General features: G+C 59.0%; 1 protein-coding gene across 10 annotated transcripts in view; it reads right to left on the reverse strand.

The window, feature by feature from the left end:
• Positions 1-258: 258 nt before the first annotated feature.
• ADAM33 (ADAM metallopeptidase domain 33) overlaps positions 259-17075 on the reverse strand; it is a 31274-nt gene continuing 14457 nt past the window's right edge. For 2 of the 10 annotated variants that reach the window (XM_086890987.1, XM_086890990.1), the window contains 19 exons: positions 16569-16755; positions 15726-15791; positions 15564-15635; positions 14826-14992; positions 14659-14743; positions 13871-14013; positions 11304-11481; positions 9862-9951; positions 9104-9299; positions 8564-8672; positions 7878-8082; positions 6892-6969; positions 5704-5812; positions 5237-5387; positions 4055-4145; positions 2508-2756; positions 2076-2239; positions 1783-1800; positions 259-1371 (listed from right to left, as the gene is read on the reverse strand). In XM_086890987.1, coding sequence (XP_086747113.1) covers positions 1320-1371; positions 1783-1800; positions 2076-2239; positions 2508-2756; positions 4055-4145; positions 5237-5387; positions 5704-5812; positions 6892-6969; positions 7878-8082; positions 8564-8672; positions 9104-9299; positions 9862-9951; positions 11304-11481; positions 13871-14013; positions 14659-14743; positions 14826-14992; positions 15564-15635; positions 15726-15791; positions 16569-16755 — 2410 coding nt within the window. In that variant the 3' untranslated portion in view covers positions 259-1319. Of the gene's footprint in view, positions 1372-1782; positions 1801-2075; positions 2240-2507; positions 2757-4054; positions 4149-5236; positions 5388-5703; positions 5813-6891; positions 6970-7877; positions 8083-8563; positions 8673-9103; positions 9300-9861; positions 9952-11303; positions 11482-13870; positions 14014-14658; positions 14744-14825; positions 14993-15563; positions 15636-15725; positions 15792-16568; positions 16756-17075 lie in introns of all 10 variants that reach the window. The other 8 variants (XM_086890986.1, XM_086890988.1, XM_086890991.1 and 5 more) reach the window with 7 other exon arrangements.

Consider the following 17075-nt stretch of genomic DNA (forward strand, 5'->3'; position numbering starts at 1 on the left):
CCACAACCTGCAGCCACCTGTTGTGTGACACTGGGGACAATGGAGCTCCAGAGTAGCCTGAGGGCTGTCCCTGAGCCTGTATCGTGGCTGGACACATGCCAGAGGATTTTCCCCAGGTCAGTGTAGCTGACAGGTCACACACAGCCAGATCCCTGGGACTCCTGGGATCTGTTTACTCTGGTGTGGTCAGAGCCCTGGAGGTCCTCTGTCTGAAGGTTCAGGGGACAAGGAGCAAGAAAAGAGCCAGAGGAGCCAAGGGACTTTACGAAATCTTTGTTGTCATTTCAGACCCTGATCGAGCCGCAGGTCAAGTCACAGGAAAGTGGCACAAACTGTGCAGGTCAACAGCACCTTGGATGGAGGGTTGGGAAGCCCTTCAAGAATCCCTTTGTCAAACCTCACAACAGCCCTGTGAGGTAGGAAACACCCCCGACAGGGGGACTGAGGCACAGAGAAATGCAGTGGCTTGGCCAAGGCTTCGGACAAGCCGATAACTCGGGCAGGAGTTTTCCTGCTCTGGTTCCCGGCTTGCGGCTCCTTCCCCTTGGCCGGCGGAGTGCGAGCGGCTCCGGAGCCACTGCTGGGCTTGGCCCAGGAGCAGAGAACAGGCAACGTTGTGAGGGCTCCCGAGCCCCTCAAAAGCACCCTGGGAAGCAGCTGCCACCAGCACTTGGGGCATTCAGACATTCCCAGACAGTTTCTCCTTCCAGGTGAGCCCAGGATCGTCACCGCTTTTCCTGGTGCAATGGGACGGGAGGTCAGCAGGAGCCTGAGAACTCGGATCCTTCATGGAAACGTCCCAGCACTGCGTGGCCCAGTCCAAACTGGGCACCACGCTTCTGTCACGGCAAACGTGTCCCAGACCATGGCCAGCGTGGAGCTGCGGCGGCAGCGGCTGGGGGCTCACGGCCTGGAGGAGAAGGAGGAGGTAGCGACAAGGACATCACACTGTCACCAGCATCTTCCATGGGTGGGGATGTTCACTTCCCCCGGGCTGCTCCATCCCAGCCCATGTGCAATGTCAAAAGGAACTAAAGCTGGGAGGGAAATTGGCCAGGAAGCAGTGCCAAGAGCTGTGGTGGGATCTCCATCATGGAAACCTCACCTCCAGCCAACACCTGGCCCAGCCGTGGAACCAATGTCCCCTGTCCACCCCCACCACTACAGTTTGTGTGCTGAATACAAATTTTGTCTTACAAAAATAGTCCTCTGGTATCAAAAGGGTTACTAAAACAAGAGGAACGGGAGAGCCCTGTGGCCACAGCAGTGCAAATGAGGAGAGCCAGCTCAGGAAGGGTGGGTCAGGTGTCCTGGGGTTGTCACTTCTTTGAGGAGAAGGAGGTGGATTGGACTTTGATGGCTGGGACTGGCCTGGAGCAAGAGGAAAGAGAAAGGAGACAGCTGATTAACTGATTTGAGTGCAGGCACCAGACATCCACCAGCTCCACCACCACCTTCCCCAGCTCAGGAATTCCTCCATGGATACAGCCCCCAGGTCTGGCTGGCAGGAGAGGATCCCTTGAGGCCCCCATACCCAGAGGATTCAGCAGTGCAGAAGAGCTGGGAGCAGGAGTGACACTGTAAAGGACTTGATCTCCCAACGCTGACCTGGAAAACCCAGGTCTCCATTCCCTGGGACACAGGTGCCCCAGCCCTTGCTGGGGTGCCCAGAGTGACCATGTCCTGCTCATCCAGGAGCCCCTGGGAAGGTGGATTGATCCCCATCTCCCAGCCCAGTGCTTCCCCACCCCGCCACGGGGTCTGGCAATGCTCTATACTCACCTTTGAGGTGGTGTCGGTCTGCAGGGAGGAAAGATGAGAGAGCATCACCGTCCATCCCTTCACTCCCTCATCCCCAGCAGCTCCCCCCAGGCCACCACGGGCACCCCCAAGGGGTGACACCTCCCTCATCCCAGCACCTTTCCCCACCCAGCCTTGGTCACCGTTTGCCAGTCCTGGCCAGACCTGGGGTGTCACTCTGTGGCTGCAGCCCTTTGGGGTGTCCCTCCCACGAGGCCCCCAGTGCCCCCCCAGCTGCACCCAAGGTGGGGACACCCAGCTCCTCCCCCACTCACTTCTGGGGCTTCGTGGGGTGGCTCGAGCCGCTCGTCCCCGACACCTTGAAGTTGGTAGGAGGGACCATGACCAGCAGGGTCTGTCCATGTGCAGGAGGCAGCTCCTTGGCCAGGAGGGGACTCCCCGGCAGCGGCCGGCGCGGGGCTTGGTGCTTTGGGACCACCTGGCACCACAAAGGGCACAGGGAGAGACAAAACCCTTAGAGGAACGTCAGGGGGCTCCTACAAACCTCCCTCCCCCTGCAGAGCTGAGATGCCTCAGGGAGCACCCACAAAACCTTACAGCATCCTCGGATCTGACGGGCTCCCTGCGCTGTTAGAACAGGTGCAGCCCTCGGGGTGCTGGGACAGCTCCTGAACAGAGCCCACCCAGAGCCAGGCGAGACCCCGGGCGTTTCCCCGAGTCTGGAAGGGGACAGGGGTGCCGCTCACCTGCGGGGTCCTTACGGGGCTGCAGGGAAGAGGTTTCCTCGGAGGCGGCAGCTTGGCCTGGGAGACGCTGGCTTTGCTGGGCACCAGGGGGGATTTGCTGGCTGGGGGAGGGGGCCTGGCGGGTTTGGGGTCTCTGGGGCGGGGGGGGATGGAATGGGGGGCCGGGCGAAGGGGGTGGACGACGTTGATGGGCTGAGAGCCGGGCTGGGCAGCGCTGGATTTGGGGAGGAACGCGGTCCGTGGGCCCTGCTGCAAGGAGAAAAGCAGAAGTGGGGGAGATCCTTGGGTGAGGTTCTCCTGGGTGCTGACCAGCAGCTGTCCCCTCGAGGGACACGCTCAGTGGTGAACCTGGCAGTGCTGATGGTTGGATTTATCTTAGATATGGACATCAGAGGGCATTTCCAACCTTTCCCATTCTGTGATTCCATGTTTGATCCTCACTAACCCCGTGAGAAGACACAGGGATGGGAAAGGTGCTGCAGATCCAGAGCAGGGCCAGCTCTGGTGAATCCACACCAGATTTCCAGCAGATGGGAAACATCATCCAAAAAATCTGAATTCCTCCTAAATTTAGCCCTGGTGCTCAAAAAGCACCAGTGAGGGTTAGAAGTTAAGAGTTCACTGAAGCATGGTGCAGGATAAATAGAAGAACTTCTGGGAAATGAGGGAATAACCAAATGAAGGAATAACCAAACCTGCACGAGCAAAGAGCAATGACCCGAGGAGGAAGAGCAGGGGTAATAAATCAAATCCATAAATCAAACTACAAAGCCAAAGACCAACTTTGTTTGAATTTTGGGCTCATTAACATCAGAAAACACCTCCCCACCCCAGCACGGGCTGTGATCATCCCTCACTCTCACCTAGCCCATTTCCACTTGGGGAATTTCCCAGTGGAGGCTCCTGGTGATCACCAGGGGAGTTTGAGCTCACCAGACTCAGTTTTAGGAGGGATGGGCACACCTAGCCATGGGCTCAGGGCAGACACGAGGCAGGAGCAGCACAGGCACCAGGCCTCGCCCAGTTCCTGGGAGCAGGTGTGATATCCACAGGCTTCACATCCCAGCAGGGAAAACTAACCTGGCAGCTGAGTTATCTCTGACCTGGGTGAGTTATCACTGACCTGGGTGTTATCTCTGACCTGGGTGAGTTATCACTGACCTGAGTTATCACTGACCTGGGTGAGTTATCTCTGACCTGGGTGAGTTATCACTGACCTGGGTGAGTTATCTCTGACCTGGGTGAGTTATCACTGACCTGGGTGTTATCTCTGACCTGGGTGAGTTATCACTGACCTGAGTTATCTCCAACCTGGGTGAGTTATCTCTGACCTGGGTGAGTTATCACTGACCTGAGTTATCTCTGACCTGTGTGAGTTATCACTGACCTGAGTTATCACTGCCCTGGGTGAGTTACCACTGACCTGGGTGAGTTATCTCTGACCTGGGTGAGTTATCTATCTCTGACCTGGGTGAGTTATCACTGACCTGGGTGAGTTATCTCTGACCTGGGTGAGTTGTCACTGACCTTGGTGAGTTATCACTGACCTTGGTGGGGTGGCTGGAGGCTGAAACGTTCCTCAGGGTGAAAGCAGCTTTGTGATGGGCACTGCTTGACTTCCGACCAATGGATTTATTCCTGCTGGGGATGAAGGATATGGCAAAATAAAGCAACCAGGGGAGCACCAGCTGCCTCCAAAACGCTGCCCATCAGCTCCTGTCTCAATTAACACCTCATTAGCAGCCAGCCCTCACTGCTGGGCAGCAGGGATGGTCAGTGTGTGATGGACAGGGATGGTCAGTGTGTGATGGACAGGGATGGTCAGTTGTGTGATGGACAGCAGGCATGGTCAGTGTGTGATGGACAGGGGTGGTCAGTGTGTGATGGACAGGGATGGTCAGTGTGTGATGGACAGCAGGCATGGTCAGTGTGTGATGGACAGGGATGGTCAGTGTGTGATGTCAGGGATGGTCAGTGTGTGATGGACAGCAGGGATGGTCAGTGTGTGATGGACAGCAGGGATGGTCCGTGTGTGATGGGACAGGGATGGTCAGTGTGTGATGGACAGGGATGGTCAGTGTGTGATGGGCAGCAGGGATGGTCAGTGTGTGATGGACAGGGATGGTCAGTGTGTGATGGGACAGGGATGGTCAGTGTGTGATGGACAGCAGGGATGGTCAGTGTGTGATGGACAGGGGTGGTCAGTGTGTGATGGGACAGGGATGGTCAGTGTGTGATGGGACAGGGATGGTCAGTGTGTGATGGACAGGGATGGTCAGTGTGTGATGGGACAGGGGTGGTCAGTGTGTGATGGACAGCAGGGATGGTCAGTGTGTGATGGACAGGGATGGTCAGTGTGTGATGGACAGCAGGGATGGTCAGTGTGTGATGGACAGGGATGGTCAGTGTGTGATGGACAGGGATGGTCAGTGTGTGATGTCAGGGGTGGTCAGTGTGTGATGTCAGTGGTGGTCAGTGTGTGATGGACAGCAGCGATGGTCAGTGTGTGATGGGACAGGGATGGTCAGTGTGTGATGGACAGCAGGGATGGTCAGTGTGTGATGGACAGGGGTGGTCAGTGTGTGATGGACAGCAGGGATGGTCAGTGTGTGATGGGCAGGGATGGTCAGTGTGTGATGGACAGGGATGGTCAGTGTGTGATGGAACAGAAGGGGTTTGGGATTTGGGGTTTGGGGTTTGGGGTTTGGGGTTTGGGGTGCCCCACACACCTGCAGACCTCCTGGCCCCTGTGCCTCGTCTCCTTGATCCACCTGTTGAGGAGGGAGTTCTCCCGCCGGTACCAGTAGTAGATGCTCAGCATCAGGGCGGGCAGGAGGAAGAGGAAGATGACGAGGAGGGCGATCAGGATGGATTCGTGGTCTGGCAGGGGAAGCACAGGGAGGAGTGAGGGCTGGAACAGCCACCAGCCTCTGGCCTCACTCAGTGGACGTGGTGACCCCATCTGCCCACTCCTGGTCACCCAAGCTGGTCACCCCTGCTGGTCACTCCTCCAGGAGGGAACAGGCCCTCAGTGGCCTCTGATGACAATAGGTGGCCACCAAGCAGCCAGAGCTGGCCACAGACCGTGGGGCTGCCTGCACAGACCCCACCCAGCCACCCTGGCAGCACAGAGCCCTCCCCTGGCACCGCTGCAGGCGGGAGCAGCCCGGGGCGCTGGGGACAAGCTGGGACTCACTGTGGCTCTGCACGGGACCGCTGTCCACGCTGCCACCCAGGCCCGGCTTCTCGCAGAACGGGGGGGCCCAGCCGGGGTCACAGTGACAGTTCTTGTTGCTGTTGCAGACCTGGGGACAGAGGAGAGGGTTGGACACCACCAGGGCTGTGTGGGAATGATGGTCCACAGGGCGGGAATGAACAGATGGTGACAGAAGTCTGGGTTGAAGAAGCTTCACCCCGGACACTGCTCCCCCTGGGACATCACAGAATCCTGGAATGGTTTGGGTTGGAAGAGATCTTAAATTTTCTCCAGGGCCACCCCAGCCATGGCAGGGACAGCTCCCACTGTCCCAGGAGCTCCAGCCCCAGTGTCCAGCCTGGCCTTGGGCACTGCAGGGATCCAGAGGCAGCCCCAGCTGCTCTGAGAATTCCATCCCAGCCCCTGCCCACCCTGCCAGGAACAATTCCTGCCCAATATCCCATCTACACCTCTTCTTTCACTCTGAAGCCGTTCCCCTGGTCCTGTCAGTATCTGCCCATGAAAAAAGACACTCTGTTTTGTTTGTAAGCCCTTTTTAGTGCTGGAAGGTGCCAGAAGGTCTCCCCAGAACCTTCTCTTCTCCAGGCTGACCAACTCCAGCTCTGAGAGCCTTAACCACGCTGGGCAGAACAAAAGGGTGGATGTGGATGTTTTACCTGTCACAAAAAGGTAAATCAGATGTTTTGTCTGTCACATCCCTTCCATGACCCAGCAGGAATTCCCACAGCAGTTTCTGTTTTCTCATCTGGCAATGCCCTGCACTCCAGAGAGCTCAAACCTCTCTTATCTGTATTCAGCTCTGGAGAGCAGCATCTCCTCCGTTCCCTGAACCATTCCCAGCCTTCCCACTGTCCCAGCTCTCCTTCCAACTCTTGTTTTGCTCTCAGGGGGACCAGGCACCTGCTCTGAGCTCCTCTCCAGCTCAAATCAGACCCTCATCCAAGTTTTGCAGATGGTGCTTACACCGCAAACCATCTCCTTCCTCTCACTTGGGCGTGGGTGAGCAGAGGTCCCAGCCCAGCCCCTCCTGCAGCTGACACGTGGGACAGGTCTGAGAGGCAGAAATCCACTGGGTCACGGGGCCCATCGCTGGGGGAGACACTTGGTTTGGCTGGAAGCCCTGCAGCTCCTGGCAGGAGCTGCCTGCAGGGCCCAGCAGCCGCTCACCCCGTGGCCGTGGCAGCGGGACACGCACTTCTCCAGCTCAAACAGCGACGCGTTCTGGCACCGCCGGTCCTTGCACACCTGGGAGGGACACGAGGGGCTGAGGTCAGAGAGGGACCCAGGACAGGGGACTGCTGGCACTGCTGGGGGGTCTCCAAAGGATGTTGGGAAATGCAGGGTGGTGAAATGGCATTGTTCCAGTCAATGGATTTTGCTCCCATTCCCTATCCAGGATGGCTGAGCAGAGCCCAGCCCCGCCGCTCCCAGCCCGCTCCACCTGCCAGCTCCTGGAGAAACCATTTCCCATTTGGCCCTAAAACCCAGGCACTGGCCAACAGAAACAATGCTGGATTTCAAAACTGGCCGTATTTCCTCATGAAAATGTCACTGTTTTGGCCTTCCCAATGAAAATATCACGTTTAAAAAGCCAGACAGGGAAGGCTGTGTCTGCACAGCCAGCCCTCTCTGGAACATCCCTCCTTCCGTGTCCTCCACCAGCCTCTGCCCTCTCTCAGCACAAGGGACCCCCTCTAAAGTCCCTGGAGATGCAGGAGCTGCAGAGGAGATGCCCAGTTAGCCCAGGTAGCATTGGATCTGTCCCTCTGATTCCTGGCAGATTTCCTGTTTCCTCTGGGAAACAATCTCTTCATAGGAGGAAGCCACATCCATCAAATGCTGGGGCAATTCCCGCTGGGTTTGCTCCACTCTGAACTGATTTGGTGAAGAGGCTTAGAGGGCAGAGAGAACAATTCGGTGGCCTAAACATGACTGAGCACCCGGTGATGCCCACAAATGCCCCAGGTGAGAAGAATCTGGTGAACACCTGGTGACAGCAGTCGAGGTGTCACCGAGCCAACGTCTGCAGGCGTGGGAGGAACCACATCCCATCCCTGGCTGTGGCGCTGGGAAGAGCCGTGTGTGCCCTGGAGCTGGGTCAGAGCCCAGAGATGGTGACCCACAGGAGAGCCCACGCAGGAAGGGGCACTCACCATCCCCTCTCCACACTTGGTGCCCGTCAGGACCAGCCCGGGGTCGGACAGGTCCTCCTGGTCGTCCCTGGCGCTGTAGACGAAGGTGCCGCGGCACTTGACCTCCCGGCCCTTGAAGCGGATCGTGGTGTCGATGGACACCGTGTTGGTTCCCTGAGGCTTCTTGGCAGAGCTCTGGCACTGGATCTTCCCACACATGGCATCCCTGGAGTGGGCACAGCTCACAGAGGGGACGTGGGGCACCCCCTCACCCTGCCAGCCCCACCATCCCACACCCCTGGGATCATTCCCACCGAATTTATGGCCACGCTGGAGAGGCTCAGCGGGTTAAACCATGGACAGCCATGATGGAGGGAAACAGCCAAGGGAGCCTCTAACACCCCTGGAATCTCTGGGAATACCGGGGAGCACACACTGCCTAAAAATCACCTCCATCTGGCACTGATTTTCCATCAGCCTGGGCTGGGAGGTGCTGGCGGTGGGACAAAGGAATCCCAGGATGGCTGAGGTTGGAAAAGACCCGGAGATCACCAAGTGCAACCTCCCAGCAGCGATGGGGCCAGAGCCAGGAAGGGCCTGGTGGCTTCCTTGGCTCCAGAGCAGGGGCTGGTGGCTGGAGGCTGGGCAGGGGCAGCCGTGGCTGCGGGAGGGGGACGGGGCAGCCCCGGAGCCAGCCCCGCGCTCACCTCTTGTCACACTTGACGTAGCGGCCCTGGCTGTCCTTGCCGCAGTTGCCGTAGGTGTTCCCGGCCATGTTCACGTCCTGGAAACAGGCATCAGGTGCTGGCCACGCTCCTGCACACAGGGGACAGTCCTGGGGCACGGGGACAGCAATCCCGACAGCAGCAGCTGGGTGCTCGTGGAGGAAGCGCTGTGGAAAGGTCTCCCAAGAGCTGCTGCTGCAGGTGCCGGGCCGAGGACAGCAGGGAGGAAACTCCCTTTTCTCTGGAGTCTTGTGGAAAATTTTGGTCATAGAATGATTTGGGTTGGAAGAGACCTTAAAGCCCACCCAGAGCCACCCATGGCAGGGACAGCTCCCACTGTCCCAGGAGCTCCAGCCCCAGTGTCCAGCCTGGCCTTGGGCACTGCAGGGATCCAGGGGCAGCCCCAGCTGCTCTGGGCTCCTGTGCCAGCCCCACCACACCCAGCCCCGGGCAGGGGCCACGGGCAGCCGCGGGGAGCCAGCTCTGAGCGCCAGGGCTGTGCTGGAGGGCAGTGGCACACACCTGGTCCCCAGAGCTGCAGGCACTGCTGCTGGTGGCTCATGCACATGCCGTTGCTGCAGTAGGCCTCCCCGCGCGCGCACGACGAGCCGTCCAGCAGGTACACGTTGGCTGGGCAGTACGGCGACGCGCCGGTGCAGAACTCCGGCAGGTCACAGGATCCCGCGGCTTCCCGGCACATCGTCCCTGCCACCTTCAGCTGCAGGGGACAGGGAACATCGGCACAGAGCCGAGGGGACAGGGTGGCACCTCACAGGGGCCCTGGAGACTGCTGGGGGCTGTACAGGGACACATCCCTCAGCTGGACCCCAGCCACAAAGCTGCCAGAGGGAATTCTCCTGGAGAGGGAGTTTGGAGTCTGCAGGGACAGGAGCCAGGGAATGGCTGCCAGTGCCAGAGGGCAGGGCTGGATGGGATTTGGGCAGGAATTGTTCCTGGCTGGGAGGGTGCAAGGCCCTGGCACAGGTGCCCAGAGCAGCTGTGGCTGCCCCTGGATCCCTGGCAGTGCCCAAGGCCAGGCTGGACACTGGGGCTGGAGCAGCTGGGACACTGGGAGCTGTCCCTGCCATGGCTGGGGTGACACTGGGGGGGGCTCGGGGGTCCTCCCCACCCAGCCCATTCCATGATTCTCCTGCAGACACGAGGTTACACCTGGACCCTGCTCACACTGGGGTGTGATGGACGAGCAGCACAGGAGGGAGCGGCAGGGCCGGGTGTCCCCTCATCCCAGGGGCACAGGGGGGGCAGGGTGGGGGTCTCACCCTGCAGCTGTGGCAGCAGTCCCCGTGGGCACACTGGGCTCCCTGCTTCAGCGTGCAGTTATGAGCGTTGCAGCAGGGGTTGGTGCATTCCTGCGTGGAGAGGAGAACTCTGTGGGCTGTGGTTCCATCCCTTCCCCAGCGCCGCCCCAGCCCCTCTCCACCCGTCACAGCACGTGGGGAAACTGAGGCACGGAGGGCGTGAGGAAGAACTGGGCACTCAAGGGAAAAGTCAAGGAGAAAGTCAGGACTGGGATAAATGGGAAAAGCCCTTGGGATGGAGTCCCTGTGCTGACAGCAAGCCCTACCCTTGGAAATGCTCTGTGCAGGAATTCCCTCAGCTGAGGTGGGCGGCAGGAGGGTCACTCTGTACCCCCAGGAGGGTCACTGTACCCCCAGTGTCACTGTACCCCCATAGGGTCACTCTGTACCCCCACAGGGTCACTGTACCCCCACAGGGTCACTCTGTACCCCCACAGGGTCACTCTGTACCCCCAGCCCCAGGAGGATCACTCTGGACCCCCAGGAGAATCACTGCACCCCCGGGAGGATCACTGTACCCCCAGAGCATCACTGTACTCCGTCACTGTACCTCCACAGTGTCACTGTACCCCCCAGTGTCACTGTACACCCCAGTGTCACTCTGTACCCCCCCGGTGTCACTCTGTACCCCCACAGTGTCACTCTGTACCCCCAGTGTCACTGTACTCCCAGGAGGTCACACTGTACCCCCAGTGTCACTGTACCCCCCAGTGTCACTGTATCCCCAGTGTCACTGTACCCCCATAGGGTCACTCTGTACCCCCATTGTCACTGTACCCCCAGAACGTCACCGTACCCCCCCAGTGTCACTGTACTCCGTCACTGTACCTCCACAGTGTCACTGTACCCCCAGTGTCACTGTACCCCCCTAGGGTCACTGTACCCCCATTGTCACTGTACCCCCAGTGTCACTGTACACCCCAGTGTCACTGTACCCCCCCAGGGTCACTGTACCCCCATTGTCACTGTATCCCCAGTGTCACTGTACCCCCATAGGGTCACTCTGTACCCCCATTGTCACTGTACCCCCAGAACGTCACCGTACCCCCCCAGTGTCACTGTACCCCCCCAGGGTCACTGTACCCCCACTGTCACTGTATCCCCAGTGTCACTCTGTACCCCCAGTGTCACTGTACCCCCCCAGTGTCACTGTACCCCCCCAGTGTCACTGTACCCCCCCAGTGTCACTGTACCCCCAGGAGGTCACACTGTATCCCCAGGGTCACTGTACCCCCCCAGTGTCACTGTATCCCCACAGTGTCACTGTACCCCCCCAGGGTCACCGTACCCCCAGGAGGTCACACTGTACACCCCAGTGTCACTCTGTACCCCCCCAGTGTCACTGTACCCCCATTGTCACTGTACCCCCAGAACGTCACCGTACCCCCCCAGTGTCACTGTACCTCCACCTCCCCGCAGTCACAGTCCTCTCCCTCCTCGCGGAAGCCGTTGCCGCATTTCCGTGCCAGCACCAGGTCCTTGGTGTCGGGCAGGTTGAAGAGGCACATTCCCCCTCCCTTCTGGAAGAAGTTCTCCAGCTGCCTCCTGCTGCAGGAGCTGAACACGCGTGGGAAGGGGTGCCTGGTGGGACAGAGCGGGGAAAAGGGAGCAGCAGGGCCGGGAGAAGGTGGGAAATCAGTGAGAACTGGGAATTTGGCACCTGGACACACCGGCACAGACCCCCCAAGAGCGGATTCCTCCCTGTTCAGTGAGCCCAGGGACATCCAGCTGGCACGGCCGGAGCAACAACCAGGGGACAGTTCTGAGCCCCAAATCCTCGGGAGCGGGATGGGGACAGGCAGAGCCTCTGTCCTCCCCTGCCCGGAGCCCCCCTGTGTGACCCCCCAGCCGCAGGTGCCACCTCTGCCCCCTGTGCCACCCACAGGACAGGTCCCCACACCTGCAGGGCCCTCTGCTCCCCAAACCGAACCGAACCGAACTGAACCAAACCAAACCAGAACAAACCAAACCAGACCAGACCAAATCAAACCAACCCGAACTGAACCAAACCAAACCCAATCCAACCCAACCCAACCCAAACCAAACCAACCCAAACCAAACCAGACCAATCCAAACCAAACCAACCCAAACCAACCCAAACCAGACCAAACCAACCAAACTGAACCAAACTGAACCAAACCAAACCAGAACAAACCAAACCAGACCAGACCAAATCAAACCAACCCGAACTGAACCAAACCAAACCCAACCCAACCCAACCCAGCCCAACCCAATCCAAACCAATCCAAACCAAACCAGACCAATCCAAACCAACCCAAACCAACCCAAACCAACCCAAACCAGACCAAACCAACCAAACCGAACCGAACTGAAACAAACCAAACCAGAACAAACCAAACCAGACCAGACCAATCCAAACCAACCCGAACTGAACAAACCAAACCCAACCCAACCCAAACCAAACCAACCCAAACCAAACCAGACCAATCCAAACCAAACCAATCCAAACCAAACCAAACCAGAACAAACCAAACCAAACCAGACCAATCCAAACCAAACCAAACCAGACCAAACTAACCAAACCGAACCGAACTGAACCAAACCAAACCAGAACAAACCAAACCAAACCCAACCCAACCAAACCAAACCCAACCCAACCAAACCAGACCAAACCAGACCAAACTGAACCAAACTGAACCAAACCCAAACCAGACCAAACCAAACCGAACGGAACCGAACGGAACCGAACAGAACCGAACAGAACCGAACGGAACCAAACCAAGCTGAACCAAACCAAACCCCTTCCTGTTCTCACCGAACCATAACAGGAAACACCCACCTGGGCCACTGACATACACAGCTGAGATGGGTGAAAATCACTTAAAATTATGGAAAAGAAACACCAAAAAGGACCCAGAGAGCAGCAGAAATAAAACAGTCAGAGCCTACAACGTGTAAGGAGCTGAGGAACAGGAGAAACTCATTTCCTACAGAACCTCTGAGCAAGATTCTTCTCTCATTTCACACTTTGTGGGGGTTTGGTGGTTTATGAAGAAGAAGGAAGCATTTCCTTCTGCTTAGAAACAGTTTCATTTCCTCTTAAAGCTGAAAAATATTTTCATATCAGGACGTTTCATTCTCGAGATGACTCAGAGGACATTTTATAAAAGTGGTTCTGAAATGCCCTGAGCTGGAGGGAGACCTGTAAGTGCCTGCGGGTTATGGAGGCTGAGCCAGCCAATGTACCCTGCGTGTATTTATGTACATTATACACATGGCTGTGCAAACAGGGACAGGCTGAACACAGAAATGTGCTTTTCCCCAGCACAACCCGCCCAGGCAGAGGTTAAATCCTGTGGGATCAACGCCAGGGTCTGGCAGCCCTGACACCACAAGTGGGGTCCCACTGTTCCTTCCCAACTGGAAGAGCAGATGGGTTAAAAACTGGGGAATGAGCAGCTGCCGTTCCTCAGTGTGGGGATATCTGGGGTGAGTGTAGCAGCAGGAGGTGCAAATTCCAAAGGGAGAAGGACTCGGGAAAGGAAACTGGCCCCAAACAGGTGGATTAGGAATCCCCCCATCCCACCCCAGCCATGGCAGGGACAGCTCCCACTGTCCCAGGAGCTCCAGCCCCAGTGTCCAGCCTGGCCTTGGGCACTGCCAGGGATCCAGGGGCAGCCACAGCAAATCTGGGAATTCATTGCCATGGCCTGCCCACCCTGCCAGCCAGGAATTCCTTCCCAATCTCCCATCCAGCCCTGCCCTCTGGCACTGGGAGCCATTCCCTGGCTCCTGTCCCTGCAGCCCTTGGCCCCAGTCCCTCTCCAGCTCTCCTGGAGCCCCTTTAAGTCCTGCAAGGAGCTCTGAGCTCCCCCTGAATTTTTCCCTTCTCCAGGGGAACATTCCCAGCTCTGCTGCCCTGTCCCCAGAGCAGAGGTGACAGCGTTCCCTGCCCACTCCCACCCTGCTGGGGGCTGTGGGGACACGTCCCAGGGCCAGCAGCACTCACCCCGTGGCTGCTGCCATCACGCAGCCGCCCTGCTCCGGGGTGGCCTCCACGCAGCAGCCCTTGGTGTCGTGGACCATGCCGAAGTTGTGGCCGATCTCGTGGGCCATTGTGGCGGCGGCGCCGATGGGCTGCTCCGCGTGGTCCTGCACGGGGGGACGTGTCAGCACTGCCACCACGGGCACGGGACAGGCTGAGCCAGCAGGGAGTGGGGCTGGGAACCCCTGGGACGCAGCTGGATCCCGGAGGAGGAGGGGTTGCAGGAAGGTTCGTGGCAGAAGGGGGGCTTGGTCTCCTGATATTCCCGTGTGGGACTGTGGGGAAGCTCTTGGCTGGAGGCAGCTGCTTAAAACCCGGGGCACATCCCAAAACCCAGAACCTGGGTGTCCCCCACCAGCCTGCCCAGGGATTAAAGGCACCAAGGCCACTGTGAGCACCCCGTGATGCCCAGGGCTGCCATCAGGAGGAGGAGAATTTATCTGGGCAGAGATGATCCCAAAAATCCAAGGGGCAGAAGCAGGGAACAGGCAGGGGCTCCTCAGCACAAGGGGCAGGAGCAGCACAGGAGATCCCAGCGCTGCTGGGAGCTGGGGCTGTACCTGGGGTGGGAGACCTTCAACAGCCCCTCCTCACCCCCCTGTGCACCTGGCCAGCACCTGAGGGGATCAGGAGCGTCAGCATCGACCCTGACCTGCAGGCTGTGCCCCAGGCCCAGCCTCAGGGGCTGTTCCTCCAGCCCCATGGAGAGCTCCGGCAGGCCGGGCTGGCGCAGGGACCCCAGGCTCCCTTACCACGCTGACCCCTCCGGAGTTATCGGCGCTGCACATCCCCTCCAGCGGAGCCATGCCGATGGTGGTGCCCCCGAAGGTCTTCCCTCTGCCCGGGCAGGAGCACAGGGGGGTCAGAGTGCCCAGCCCCCCTGGAGCCCCCTCCCCACGCCCCCGGCCCAGGGACCCACGTCAGCAGCTGGGCGTTGTCGTGCCTCTTGCGCGCCCTCAGCGACTTCTTCCACTGCAGGAAGGCCCAGAGCGTGGCGTTGGCGTCGCTGCTCACCGCGCACTGGTCCCGCTCCGTCCACACCTCCAGCCCGATCAGGGCCACCTTGATGTTGAGCAGCCTGTAAAACTGCAGGAGGGGACAGCTGCAGCGCCTGGGGACTGCAATTCCCTGGCCACCTCCCTCCCTGGTGGGCTTCCCTCCGGCTGTGTGACCCCAGAACACACCTGGCCCGAGCCCACCTGCGAGCACGGGCTCCACAGGCACGGCTGTGGGCACAGGAGCCGGCCAGGGTGGCACGATGACGTGCAGTGACACCTCAGTGTGTCCCTTCTTTGCCAGAGATGCCACACGAACCCCAGGCAGGGCCCAGCGACGCTTCCCTGCTGAGCTCAGCCCACGGGTGACATCATGTGCCCTTCCCACCGTGTGCTCTGAGAGCTCCCGGGTTCCTTGATGGGCGGCCAAGCCCTGGCCCAGGGCAGGGTGGAGTCCCCATCCCTGCAGGGATTTAAAGCCCTGTGCATGTGGCACTTGGGGACACGGGCAGTGCTGGCCTTGGCAGTGCCGGGGAATGATTGGGCTCGAAGGATTTAAAGATCTTTTCTGACCTTAACAATTCCATAACTCTATGATTCCTTGCCCTGGTGACACGGGGACAGTCCCTGAGGGCCACACAGGGGTCTGGCAGGTCCCTCACCTTGTCCACGTAGTTGGCGATCTCCACGATGCGCTGCTTGGTGTGGCCCAGGTTGAGGTTCTGGTTCCTGTACTGGAGAGAGGTGAGGATGGGAAGGGTCACGGGGTAAATCCAGGGTGGGGGCAGAGAGGGGCTCTGGTTTTCTGTGCCCCCAGCACTCACCAGGGTGTGATCAGCAACGATGAAGAGCTCCATGTACTTCATGGTCCTCCAGGCATCTCTCCTGGCCTGCAGGCAGACACAGGGCTCAGCACAGAGGGGCAGCCCTGGGCTCTGGGCACCCTCCAGACACCACAGGGCTGCTCGGGAGGGACAGCTGAGAGGGGAAACTGAGGCACGAGGTGACAGGGAACATTTGGGTGGCTCCCGATGTCCTCACGTCACGTCCCACCCCGTAGGATGCAGCACCGAGACCCAGCCCACGCGTCCTCTGGGATCTCCTGCCCAAACTCAAGCCACACAAGGCACCCACACAGACCCTCCCACCCCACCTGCCTGCACAGCCCTGCCCTGCTGCGACACGGCAGCTGTGGGCAGTGCTGAGAGCCCCTCAGCCCTCTGCCCATCCCCAGACACATCCCGAGTGGATTTACCCGAGTGAGGTAAATCCTGTGAGGATTTATCCGAGTGGATTTACCCGTGAAGATTTACCCATGAAGATTTACCCGTGAGGATTTACCTGAGTGGATTCACCTGTGTGAATTTACCTGTGAGGATTTACCCGAGTGGATTTATCGAGTGGATTTACCCAAGTGGATTTACTGAGTGGATTTACCCATGAGGATTTCCCTGTGAGAATTTCCCTGTGAGGATTTCCCGTGAGGATTTCCCCGTGAGGATTTCCCGTGAGGATTTCCCGTGAGGATTTCCCGTGAGGATTTCCCCGTGAGGATTTCCCCGTGAGGATTTACCCATGAGGATTTCCCGTGAGGATTTCCCCGTGAGGATTTCCCCGTGAGGATTTCCCGTGAGGATTTCCCGTGTGGATTTCCCGTGAGGATTTACCCGTGGGTGCTGTGGCTGGAAGAGCTGGGCAATGCCAGCCATGGTGCTCCCGAGGTCGTGGCCGTGCCCACAGGTGCCCCCTGGCATGGGCAGGTGCTCTGCTCGGTGGATGAGGTGCAGGGCTGGCTCAGGGCTCCCCAGGGGTCTCAGGTAGTAGCTGGTGTTGCTGCTCAGCACGATGAGGCCCCTGGCAATGGGAACAGCCCCAATGGCTCCTGTGGCGCTCCCCCAGCCCCACAAGCTCACGGCACATCGGCCTGGTCCCTACCCAAGCTGGGGATCTTTGCCCAAACAGCCCCAGGGGCAAATAAACCCTGGGCACCAAAACCTCCCCTTCGGGCACTGAGCTCAGGTTGGGACAGCTCTGAAATCCGGTCCCTGCCCCAGCCTGCCCAGTCCCGGGGCTGCGTGAAGGGAGGGAGAAGGACAAGAAGGGAGCAATGGGGAAAATCAGCCCCGTAAAGCACTTGGAGCTGGGCTTGCAGGGGCATCGGTGCTGTTCTGGGT

This window comes from Cyanistes caeruleus, chromosome 5 (genome assembly GCF_971803275.1).
Source record: "Cyanistes caeruleus chromosome 5, bCyaCae1.hap1.1, whole genome shotgun sequence".
NCBI lineage: Eukaryota > Metazoa > Chordata > Aves > Passeriformes > Paridae > Cyanistes > Cyanistes caeruleus.